At 38.5% G+C, this 12,869-nt stretch overlaps 1 protein-coding gene across 37 annotated transcripts; it reads right to left on the bottom strand.

Moving 5' to 3' along the window:
- Positions 1-564: 564 nt before the first annotated feature.
- Positions 565-12,341, bottom strand: LOC104100489 (uncharacterized). Of its 37 annotated transcripts, none has more exons than XR_011412123.1 (7): positions 10,321-12,330; positions 6,679-8,577; positions 5,507-5,619; positions 2,082-2,218; positions 1,746-1,915; positions 1,478-1,662; positions 565-884 (listed from the first exon to the last, which is right to left on the bottom strand). XR_011412123.1 is itself a non-coding variant. In XM_070188427.1 (7 exons), exons 4-7 carry the CDS (start codon positions 6,760-6,762, stop codon positions 1,650-1,652), a joined length of 600 nt encoding a protein of 199 aa, XP_070044528.1. In that variant the 5' UTR covers positions 6,763-8,577; positions 10,321-10,389; positions 11,843-11,995; positions 12,262-12,336; the 3' UTR covers positions 1,249-1,649. The 37 variants fall into 37 exon arrangements, 25 of the variants coding, with proteins under 25 accessions (XP_070044528.1, XP_070044527.1, XP_070044530.1 ...); XR_011412122.1 differs by having other exon boundaries at positions 1,495-1,662; XM_070188427.1 differs by lacking the exon at positions 565-884 and having other exon boundaries at positions 1,249-1,915; positions 10,321-10,389; positions 11,843-11,995; positions 12,262-12,336.
- Between the last annotated feature and the right edge of the window lie 528 nt (positions 12,342-12,869).

Raw genomic sequence — 12,869 nt, 5'->3', positions numbered from 1 at the left:
CTATTTCTTTAATTGTAGCTTCCATGTCACATTCATCAATACGTAGAAAATTCTACTATCCTTTAAAGGTATTATCCTAAATTTGCGTCTGTGATATCCTCTAGCTACTTTAATATCAATTTATGAAAGAAAAGAAGACATGGACAATGAAGTAAGCAAGGAACGAACTGGATCTCATGCTACCTAATGACCCACTATTGGGACTAAGGGCTGACCTACAACCTGCCCTGCCCCATTAAGATTCTTTAAAAATGTAGTTTTGCCCTGCCCCCGCCCCGCCCCATTTACATATTCCGCTGCCCTGTCCCGTTTACTGTTTACCCCGCCCGCCCTAATTGCCATCCCTAAGTAGTACATCAGGTTACACTAGCCTATCTAAGGTAAAAGTTTAAGGGTACTTTAGCCACAATAAGTAAAACAAGTGAATGGTCAATGGCTCAAGGAATTGGATTTGAAAAATTGGAACATGTAATATGCACCACTGTTTTTCAAATTGAATTATTTGTTTAAATTCTGCTATAGTACAAGGATGATTAGAAAAGAAATTCAAAATTGCTAAGCAAGTGAACAAACTTTAGGCACCTTTTCATTTTTTTTATAAAAGTAAATATAAGAAAAAGGATGAAAACACACGATTACGATCCAAGCTAGTAGGCCATGTCTATTTCTGAACAAGTAAGATGAAATAACTAAAGAAAGATGTGTGATCAATTAAAAATTGTTTTTTGATGATCGAGAAATCCACGAGGCCTAGTGGCGCACGGCTCAAATATGGATGGATAATGAGCCTACCCATCTACCCTTCTCCACATTTTTGTCTGCGGTAAGATTCAAACCCATGACCTGTACATCGCCTGTTGTATCCTTGCCACTAGACCAAAGCCCTGGCAACATTTTTCATGTAATATCAGCAGTAAGAAATGGAGTTTCAATAATCTAGAAGTTATGAGTAGGGCTTTGGAACCTCATCACTGCAGAACTGACAGAAAGTCAAACATACGCTAAGTTTACTAGGTTCCAACTGAAATTCGCTTATGAAGTGGCTGTTAATTAGTGAGATCTAAGATCCAGTAGATTGAATAAAAAGGAGCAATCCCCTTGAATATTAATTAGGACTAAATTCATGTCAAAAGTCAAAAAGGAGAAGAAATATCCCATTTTTAATTCAGTGTCACAACAATAAAAACTTTGATCAGTTTTGGGTGTTCCCCTTTTTGTCTTACTATTTAGGATTTAGGGGGCCAGCTATAACACTCAAATTAGTGCATTTCCATTCTCTGGTAATTGCTATATAGAATAAAATAGCATCTTTTAGATACGAATGGAGTATTTCTACCCAAAAATTTTGAAATGAACTTTAAAAGACTTAATCTTTTGCTTAACTTTTTCCAATTGTTCTTTCACTAGCTGTAGTTCTGAAAACTAAAAGGTAAACAAAACTAGAAATATTGAAGAAAGCTGCGGCTCAGATATGTACTCAAGACAGAGAGAGACCCGGGTCTGGTTTCAAGATTGAGGCATGATTGCTTGAAACACTGGTTTTGATGCTTATTGAAAACACAGACACGCACGAACAATTCAACACCAGCGTGATGCAACACTACAACAAAATGCTTTCTCTTCGAACTTTATAACCTGAAGGCCGCATGCTAGATCACAACCCTGCATTGAACCAAGGAAAAGGTTTGTTTTCTAAGCAAATTGAGGCTCAAATCTATCTTAGAACAAGGCAAAGAGAAGCCCACCACATCATGGCTGCAAAACAAAGGTTGCATAAGAGAGAGAAACCTTAACACAAACCATATTGAGTTGCCAAGCCAACAGGACTGGTCGTCTCCGTGTAAATTGATTGGCCCAGAAAAGAAGGTACTAGAAGTATCATCACAGCCCCATTTACGTGTACTCCAAGCAAAAGCTGTTCGAACTCAAAAGCCAAGGGAACACAGAAGATACACACAAAGGCCATCAAAGACAGAGAGTAAAACAAAGTTACTACTCTGCAGGACTAAAATTGATTCTTTTAAATTAAAGCTATTATCACATAGAAAAGATTTTTTTTAAAAAAAATAAACATGAACAACCTCTCTTGAGAAAAATACTCATTTTGACCCCTATATTGCCTCTTTTATTCGACATCTGAAGATTAAGAAAAACAATCCGGTGCAATATGTGTATTGAACAAGAAAATGCAGGTGACACAAAAATGTGAGGCTCAGATCTGCAGAAAAGATCAGGCAAAGAAAAGTTAACCACGCCATGGCTGCAAAAACATCATTTGTATGCGAAAGAGAAAACAACTTAAATAACTGGCCAATGCCATTTCAGGAAGGGGAAAAAAAGCATATTGAGGCTGAGTCAGGGCAGATAGAGAGGTTTAGGCATGGGTTCATCTGAACAGTAGCTTTGACTCAAACCCTCTATATGTGTTAAAAAGTTTACTAAATAAGTACAAATACTTGATTTTCAACACAGTATATCAAATGAATTGTAAAATCTTGAACTCGAACCCACAAAGTTCAAATACTAGATCAGCTTTGCGCCTAGATGTGTTATGATAAGGAAAAACAAAAGCTAGCCATGACATGGCTTCAAAACACCAGTTACACATGAGTGAGAAGAGTCTCAATCACAGGCCATACAGGGTTGCCACGCCAAGATATGGGGCGGGTAATCTCCATGCCCGAAATAAATAGCCCAGATACAAAAAAAATCATCATCACTGCCTGCCTCTTTTAAGAGCTTTCAAAGCCATGAGACAGACTGATGATCTGAAGGTGTGTTTGGGTTTTGAGTACACATAAAGGGTGCAAAAACGCAAAGAAATCCAGAAACTGAAGTGTGCTCTCTCTCTCTTTCTTTTTTAAATTGTTTGTTAAACATGGAGAATCATAGACAAAGCGGGGAAACCACCCTTGAAAGAAATCCCATTCTATAGCCTCGTTCTAGCCATTTCTGGGATAATCCATTCATCTAGAGAACTTTTAACAAAAAAGGACCATGAAAAGCATTAAAACATGTAATCAAAAGGGTGTGGGCTCGATGTCTCCCACATCAAATTAAGGAAGAGATATTTTCTTTAGAAAATTGAGGCTCAGATCTGTCATGATAAGGCAAAAGAGAAGCCAACCACGCCGTGGCTGCAAAACACCGGTTGCAGGTCAAAGGAGTATCAATCACAAGCCATACTGAGTTGCCACGCCAAGATACGGTCACATAACTCCATGCCCGAATTACTTAGCCCGGATATAAGAAACATCATCATCACTGCCTCTTTAATGAGTTTTCAAAGCCATGAGGAGACAGACTGATGATCTGAAGGTCGTAGTATAGTTGTGTGATTACACCAAAATCCATGCTGACCAAGTAATTACTTGGCCATACAAACAATAAAAAATGCACACAATTACACCCTAAATCCACTTACAAGGTGGCTTTCCAAACAGAGGGTGCAAAAATGCAAAGAAACCCAGAAATGGAAGTGTTGTCTCTGATTTTTACTGACTCTTTAAGGGCTGTTGGTTTGTTGAACAGAGAGAATCATAGACAAAGCAGAGAGGGGCAACCACCCTTGAAAGAAATCCCGTACTCTCTGTTGCCTCGTTCTCGTCATTTCTGGGCTAAGGGAATTAGCTTAGATGGAGGATCATATAGTGAATTTCAATTACTGATAAAAAAAATGGATTTAAAACCAAAAAGCATTAAAACTTTTAACAAAAAGGCGTGGGTAATATTACGTCAATATACAATAACAACAAACCAAGTATATTCCCACAAGTGGGGTCTGGGGGATTTCCACATCTATATGGAAAAGATAATAATTTCTTTAGCAAATTGAGGCTCAGATGTGTTGTAATGTCAAAGACAAAAGAGAGGCCAACCACGCCATGGCTGCAAAACACCGGTTGCATGTGTGGGAGAGAGAAGAGTCTCAATCACAGGCCATATCAGGTTGCCACGCCAAGATATGGGTCGGGTTATCTCCATTCCCGGATTAGTTAGCCCAGATATTGAAAAAATCATCATCACTGCCTCTTTAAAAGATCTGAAGGCTGCGTAGTTGTTGACTTGTTGTATAGTCGTGAGAGTATACATTAAAAGGGTGCAAAATGCAAAGAAACCGAAATACTGAAGTGCTATTATATGTCTCTCTTTCTTTTTAACGGGTTGTTGGTTTGTTGAAAAAGGAGGATCATAGGCAAAGCAGAGAGGGGCAACCACCCTGTAAAAAATCCCATACTCTCTGCTGCCTCATTCTCGTCATTCCTGGGCTAATCTAATAAACATAGTTCATTTAGATGAGAGCTATTAACCGAAGAGACCTCACAAGTCTGCATTTAAAAGAATATCTCAACTTCAACTCAATATTTGTCCAAACGCCTACTAATGTTCTTCAGCAAATTGAGGCTCAGACGCATATAATGACAAGGCAAGAGAGAAGATAGCGACGACATGGCTGCAACACCGGTTGCATGAGAGAGAGAGAGAGAGAGAGAGAGAGACTAGTTTCCAATCACTGGCCATACTGGGTGCCACGCCAAGATACGGGTCGGGTCATCTCAATGGTCAATAATGAGGCCAAAAATAGAAAGATTCATAAGCATCATCATAGTCCATTTCTGTAGTAAAACACATCATAAGGGAACAGTTTCAAGTTTCCATTAACAATGAGACAGCGAGAGTAAACTGAAAGAAACATGCAAAGGGCCATGAACAGAAAGACTGAAGATCTGAAGGCTGTTGAATTGACGTGGTATACTTGTATATTGGGGAAATTTCAAAAGTCATCGAGAAAACCAGAAACTGAAGTGCTATGTTTCTCTTTCTTTCTCTTAAGGGCTGTTGGTTAGTTGAGAAGGGGGAGAATCATAGACAAAGCAGAGAGGGGCAGGCAACCACCCTTGAAAGAAATCCCATATTCTCTGTTGCCTCATTCTCGCCATTTTCTGGGCTAATCCAACAAGAGAACTTCTAACCGAAAGCTCGTGTAAGTCTGCATTAAGAATCTAACAATTCCTTTTCATCAAAAGGGAAAGTAGTTTTCACTTTTTTTCACCATTGTCCTTCTCTTTCTCCGGGCATATTTAAAAGTTATTTCCATCTATTATTAGATATCTATCTAGAAGTGACACTCATGAGTACATAAGCAGGCTCAGATCTGTCATAAATTCAGGTGAAAGAAAGGGACACCGCATGGCTGCAAACAAGGATGGCATGCTAGAAAGGAAAAGACTCTGCTTACAATATCCTGGTTTACCCCGCCAGATATGAATCCAGCAGACCCAAACCCAATGAAGTCAAGAAACTTTATCATCACGGCCTACAGATAAGAAACAGCAATAATGCTCATAGTGATTGAAATTTGTGAAAAGGAAAAGATATGGACCCAGAAAGAAGAAGCACATAGTGTGAGAAATATGGCAGATAGTGAATAACCATTAGAGCGCTAGCTAAGCATGAAAGAAGGGGTGCTGCTTTGTCAGTAGCAGAATACAGAGATATCACATACATGCTGATGGGAGGCAACACCCTTAGAAATTTTCCATCCATAAGCAGCCTCATTCTGTTCTTGAGTTGAGTATTCCAGTTTCTGTTTATGGTGTAGAAATAAGAGCAGAGCACCTGTCAACAAAAGGAAGGAAGAAAAAAAAAAGAGGATCAGAGAAGATGAAAGGTGAGGCTATGAAGGCAAAATCTCAAATGTCATTTAGTAACTAAGTGGGTACATTACCGTTCCTAAGAATTGATTATTTGTTATCATATAGGAGTACTTTTTAATAAGGTTATTTCTTATTATCATAGACATTTTAAATATAATCCGGTTGTCTTATTATTTCATATTATATATTCTTAACATTGAGGATCAATTCTATGTTATCATCAGGCAAAGAGACAAAGCCATGCCATGGCTGCAAAACAATGGTTGTTTGCAAGAGAGAAGATTCTCAATCACAGGCCATATTGGGATGCCAAGTCAAAATATGGATAGGTAGTTTTCGTGCACATTGATTAAGCACAGAAAAGAAAGAAGTAGAAGTATCATCACAATCTCTTTCATATCAAACAAACACTAGAAAACATTTTCCATGAAAAAATGACTCCCCTCAAACTATGCACACTACAAGAAGCAGAATAACACACAAGATAGAGCTAAATCAAAGTGGGTTTTACAACCCAATTACACAGACAATTTACAAACATAAGGAGGTTGCAGTTAGTTGGTGATGCTATAAGCTTAAAAACCTTGAACAAAGAATTCAGCAGAAAAAATAAAAAGAGATCATCTGATGAAAAAAGTGAATTCCGTCAATGACGTTCCCAGTATACCAGGTTACAGTTCTACTGAAAGGGGCTGTTATATACAGAGAAAACAAATTAGAAAATTTGAGTTTGTAATTCTAACCAGTACAAAACAATATAACACGTTATTTTTTACCTTGCGTGTGCGAAGAGCAGAATCATTCACCAGTAGCCCAGCTGTTTCTTTCTAGACCGCAACAAAGTCTACGAAGCCAAACACCGAAACAAGCTTTTTTTACGCCCATCCAAACATCCTCTTAAAAAATGCGCTTAAAAGCTACTTAAATTCAGCTAAGTCAAACATGCTTTTACTTTAATTTTGATGCTCAGATCTGTGATAAAATCAGTCAATGTAGAAAATGCAACCGACATGGCTGCAACCTGGTTGCAACCATGCCTTCCGGATCGCCCAGCCAGGATACGGGCTGCTCCAATGCCGGACCAACTCTGGACACCTTTCGACATTTCATCACAGCCTCATCCCCTAGAAGATGATGCAAAAAGGTAATATTTTTTTCAAATTGAGGCTCAGATTTGTGTCATGGAAAGGCAAAAGAGAAGCCAACCATGCCATGGCTGCAAAACATTGAACACCGGTTGCATGTGTGAGAAGAGTCTCATCCACAGGCCATGCCGAGTTGCCACGCCAAGATACGGGTCAGGTAATCTCCATGCCCGAATTAGTTAGCCCAGAAATAGAAAAGAATCATCATCATCACTGCCTCTTTTAAGATCTGAAAGTCGCATAGTTGTTGTGTAGTATAGTTGTGAGTATTGGGTCTTTGAGTTCCATTAGGGGTGTAAAAATGCAGATAAACCCAAAAAACTGAAGTACTCTCTCTCTTTCTTCTTTCTTTTTAAGGGCTGTTGGTTTGTTTAAAAAAAGAGAATCATAGGCAAAGCAGAGAGGGGCAACCACCCTTGTAAAAAATCCCCTAATCTTTGTTGCCTCATTCTCGCCATTTCTATACTAATATAGCAGGTTTTCGAGAAAATGATCAAAATAGTTCTTAGTGTATACGGGTTGGACTACTATTTTGGTTCACAATGTATACCCTTAACAGAAGTAATCCTTGAAGTATGTAAAACGTGTAAACTTTTAATTCACAACAGTTTTATTCAACACTCCAGTTAAACTTAACTGGGTAACAAATGCAGTAATTGCTTCAATTTTGAGGCTCAGATCTGAGAATAAAATCAGGCAAAGGAAACAAAGCAACCGCCATGGCTGCAGACCTCTATCAAACAAGCCTTCGGGGTTGCCCCGCCAAGATACGGATCGCTCCAATGCCCAACACAACCCTAGACACCTTTAATCATCACAGCCTCTTCATCCGTCACATTAAATGCTCTTAGGCAATATGTTCTGCTTATTCCCAAACACCAAAAATAAGTGTTTTTCAGAAAACATTTTCCTTCATACCAAACACACCCAATATTTTTCTTCAGCAATCTGAGGCTCAGATTTGTTGCTATGATAAGGCAAAAGAGAAGCCAACCACGCCATGGCTGCAACACCAATTGCATGTGAGAGGGAAGAGTCTCAACTCTCAATCACAGGCCATACCGACTTGCCACGCCAAGATACGGATTGGGTCATCTCAGTGCCAAATCGGTTAGCCCAGATATAAGAAACATCATCATCACTGCCTCTTTAAGATCTAAAGGTAGCATAGTTGTTGCAGTATAGTTGTATGTATTGGGTTTTGAGTATGCATTTAGGGTGCAAAAATGCAAAGAAACCCAGAAAACTGAAGTGCTATCATCTCTCTTTCTCTTTTTCTATTTTAAGGGCTGTTGGTTTGTTTTAAAAGTTGGAGAATCATAGGCAAAGCAGAGACGGGCAACCACCCTTGTAAAAAAATCCCATACACTCTGTTGCTTCATTCTCTCCATTTCTGGGCTAATCCAATTCAAATGGAGGGTAATATAGCAAGTTTTCCAAAGAATGATCAAGTAGTCTGTACAGTACGTAAAAAGCGTACACTTCTCTTGAGAAAAATGATCCGTCATCTTTGAGGAGGTTTATGGGTCCTTTAATATACACAAAAAATCTAACAAAAGTGGTCTCCTTCCATTTTTAAAAGGGAAAAGGGCCAAATAAACCCCTCAATTTTGAGGTTCAGATCTGTGATAAAATCAGCAGAGACAATGCAACCACCATGGCTGCATACCACGGTTGCTACCATGAAGATGCCTTCCGGGTCGCCCTGCCAAGATACGGGTCGTTCCAATGCCCGATCCAGCTCTAAACACCTTTAATCATCACAGCTTCATCATCTGTCACAGTAAAAGCCTGCCATGAGGAAGAGGAAGAGGAAAAGGAGGAAAGAAGTGAAGAAGCAGATTATGGGGTCAGATAGTAAACCCTAAACTGTAAAATTGGGATTTACAGTTGCAAGTTTAAGGGGCAATCTATGTCCATTTTTAACAATGGTGGTTTATTAGTACAGCAAAATGGAAAAGGAAATCATAGGCAGAAAACAGAGAGAGGGCAACCACCATTAATGACTCCCCACTGCCTCTCTGCTGCCTCATTCTTTCAGTCTAGAGTTCGTGAGAATCACTTTCAACACAAATGTCCATTCTTTCACCATTTTAGTCCAAAATATCAGAGAATTTTAACTTAGAACAAAAACTTCCTTGAAACAAATCTATTCACCTTTATTTAAAAAAGATAAAATTGTTTAATATGTAATCATCTACGTGACTGGAAAAAAGGCACCGTACGTATGTAAATTGTAATATAATGACTTCAATCACTATCTTTACAGAAATTTCGAAACAAAAGATTCAGCAAACTAAAATGAAAAGCAATTGTAACTTCATTAAAGGAATTTTAAATTATTTTTTTGGGGGGGTAGGGGTGGGGTGGGGGTGGTATTTTGAGGCTCAAATCTGTGATAAAATCAGGGCAAAGAAGACAAAGCAACCGCCATGGCTGCAAACCTCAGTTGCACTATAAAAATAGGCCTTTCCGGGTCACCCCGCCAAGATACGGCTGGCTGCTCCATTGCCCCGACGCGAACTCAAGACAACCTTAATCATCAAAGCCTCATCTATTACAATAACAATAAGAATAATGGTAATAATAGGCTGAGTACATACGCGGCCCCTTATATATATACACTTTCGATTATTGTCGAAAGTTTCAGATCAGGGCTCAGAACCAAACGACCCCTTAAGAAGAATGGTGGTTTATTGTTACTTTTTTATTTGGGAAAAATGGAAAAGGAAATTACAGGAACCATTAGAGACTCCCCACTGCCTCTCTACTCCCTCATTCTTTCCGTCTTAGAGTTGAGTGGCAAAATACTCTCGTTCCGAGGTTATTCTAGAATTAACTATTTCTTATCATATACTTCTTTTTTGATAAGGTCACTTCTTATGATACTTTTCATGATATAATTCGATTTTTCTTATTATGTCATTTAAGATAACTAAGTTTGTAATCACATTTTTCTAGGCATCAGCCCCATTCCCCAATAGCTTCTAAAGAAGAATCTTGAAGCCAAGGCAACAAAGAACAAGAACCCAACAGATACGAATAACGAATATTTGGATCAGTAAACATAAACAAAGTCACAAACAGAACCACAGGAAACTGATTTTAGTTTTTTGCATGTTCAATATAAAGGTTGGTTCTTTTTGGAACATGGAGAATCATTGGTAAAGTAGAGATAGGTAACCACCTCTGATAGAAATTGCCTTCTGTCTTTTACCTCATTCTCTCCTCTCTTTTTTTTTGATGAAAATTTAGGGTTATTCTAACAGACCTTCAGTCAACACTAGCTTCCCATTAAAAGACTCAAACAGGTTTTTCTTGGTAATTCATAAGTTTAAATTTCCAGAAAGTTGATAATACTGTTTAAGACTAACTAGTATACCATCACAACATCCAACTATTATCACATCGGAAGCATACATCCTTTTGCACATTCAAAATTATATGGAAATAAATATGAAGATGGTAGCTGGCATTTGAGAAAGAAAAAAAAATCAAGCGCTTAATCAAGGTCTTACCATATGAGGAGAGCGACCACAATGCGAAATCCCACATTTTCACTCTAATGCTTGATTCATGAGCTGTCACTGATACAAAAATTGGCGATACATTAAGAGTGCAAAAACATTACAAATTGTAATCAAAAGGATGTGAGTTCTATATCTCCCACATCGAAAAGATAATATTGTCTCTAGCAAATTGAGGCTCAAATGTGTCATGATAAGGGAAGCCTTGGAGCAACGGTAAAGTTGTATATGTGTAACCTATTGGTCACGGGTTTGAGCTGTGGAAACAACAATTAATGCTTACATTAGGGTATACAGTCTACATCACACACCTTGAGGTCGGCCCTTCCCCAAATCCTGCGTAAATGCAGGATGCTTTGGGCACCGGGCTCAGGGGCGAAGCTATGTTGGCCCAAGGGTGGTATCCTTCGCCCAAAAATAATACTATATAAGGTAAAATATTACTTGTTATTGATTAAATATAGACTTTGAACACCCTTGCATAGCCCACTGGCAAAGGGTGTTCAAAATTTGAACACCCTTATTGAATTATGTGTTACAATAAGGCAGAATAGAAGCCACAACCACTCCATGACTGCAAAACACCGGTTGCATGTGAGAGAAGAGTCTCAATCACAAGCCATACCGGGTGCCACGCCAAGATACGGGTCGGGTAATCTCTATGCCCCAATTAGTTTAGCCCAGATATAGTAAAAATAATTATCATCCTACATCTTTAGTATAGTTGATTGTATTGGGTTTTGAGTATACGTGAGGGGTGCAAAAATGCAAAGAAACCCAAAAATTAAAGTGTTAATCATCTCTCTTTCTCTCTTGCTTTTTTTAAGGGCTGTTGGTTTGTTAAAAGAAATGGTAAATCATAGGGGAAACGGAGAGGGGTAACCACCCTTTAAAGAAAATCCCATACTTTCTCTGTTGCCTCATTCTCACCATTTCTGGCTAATCTAATCCATATGAAGGATAATATAATTCAGCAGGTTTTCGGGAAAATGATAAAATAGAATGTAAAAGTGTACACTTTTCAGGAGAAAATTACAAAAATGATCTCTTATCTTTGAGGGAGGTGATACTTGACGTAACTGGTAAAGTTATCGTACGACAGGAGGTCAAGTTTTCGACCCGTGGAAATAGCCTCTCTTGCAATAATGCAGATAAGGCTGCATACAATAGAGCTTTGTGGTCCGGCCCTTACCGGACCCGCGCACGGCGGGAGCTTAGCGCATCGAACTGCCCGATCACTTAAGGTAGATTTATGATGGTCGTTTGCAAAAACTTTACTATTTCGGTCTCCATCCATTTCTAAAACGGAAAAGGGCCAAATATAACCCTCAATTTTAAGGCTCGGATCTGTGATAAAATCAGCAGAGACAATGCAACCTCCATGGCTGCGGACCTCAGTTGCAACCATAGAGATGCCTTCCGAGTCGCCCCGCCAAGATATGGACCTCTTAAATAGTGCTTTTCAGCACTTGGAAAGCTACTTTAAATTCAGCTAAGCCAAACAAGCTCTCACTTTAAATTTTGAGGCCCATATCTGTGATAAAATCAGTCCATGGAGACAATCCAACCGCCATGGCTGCAGACCCGGTTGCAACCACGAAGATGCCTTCCGGTTTGCCCCGCCAAGATACGGGTCGCTCCATTTGCCCGAACCAACTCAAGACACCTGTAATCATCACAGCCTCATCATCCGTCACATTAAAAGCTAGCCATAGGAAAAGGGAGTAAAAGAAGTGAAGAAGCAGAAGCAGAAGCAGATTATGGGTTTAGATAGTAAACCCTAAACCGTAAAAAGGGATTTTTTACAGTTGCAAGTTTAAGGGGCAATCTATGTCCATTTTCTAGCAATGGTGGTTTATTAGTACAACAAAATGGAAAAGGAAATCATAGGGAACAGAGAGAGGGCAACCACCATTAGAGACTCCCAACTACCTCTCTGCTTCCTCATTCTTTCTCCGTCTAGAGTTGAGTGGCAAAAAACTTTCTTTCCCAGGTTACTTTATTGGGAAAATGGCACTGGTATAATCACTCTGTATATATATCTTTTTGTGTATAAAAAATATATACATTTTATCTACATTTTCCATTATCAACATTAAATTAATAGCCCGTTTAGCGATTTTTTTTTTTTTAATCAAAAGTGCTTTTGTCAAAAAATTATAAAAATTGCCCGAGGCACTCTATTTAGTCATAGTGAATTGTTATAACACTTTATTTTTACTATTGCTTAGGGTTTCTTCTTCTTTTTTTTCTTAATTGTAAAATGAGTTCATTAGATTTATTGTTGTTTTGATAAATTAATGATTGTGGTTTGTTCATGATGATATTTGGAGGTTATGTTTCAAATTTGAGCTCATTTAGAATAGATTTAGGTATTAAATCGTATATTAGATTGTTATAATTCGAAGAACAAATTTCTGTTTCTGGACAATTTGCATTTTAGGCCTAATAGGCCTAAAGTGCATAAAAACGTTGGTAACACTTCAGACCTTTTGGCTTTAAGTGCATCTGAAGTGTAATTTTTCACTTCAGACTTATTG

This window comes from Nicotiana tomentosiformis, chromosome 11 (assembly GCF_000390325.3).
Source record: "Nicotiana tomentosiformis chromosome 11, ASM39032v3, whole genome shotgun sequence".
NCBI classification, from domain to species: domain Eukaryota; kingdom Viridiplantae; phylum Streptophyta; class Magnoliopsida; order Solanales; family Solanaceae; genus Nicotiana; species Nicotiana tomentosiformis.
The sequence above is the reverse complement of the archived record's forward strand: the minus strand, read 5'-3'. Positions and strand labels throughout refer to the sequence as shown.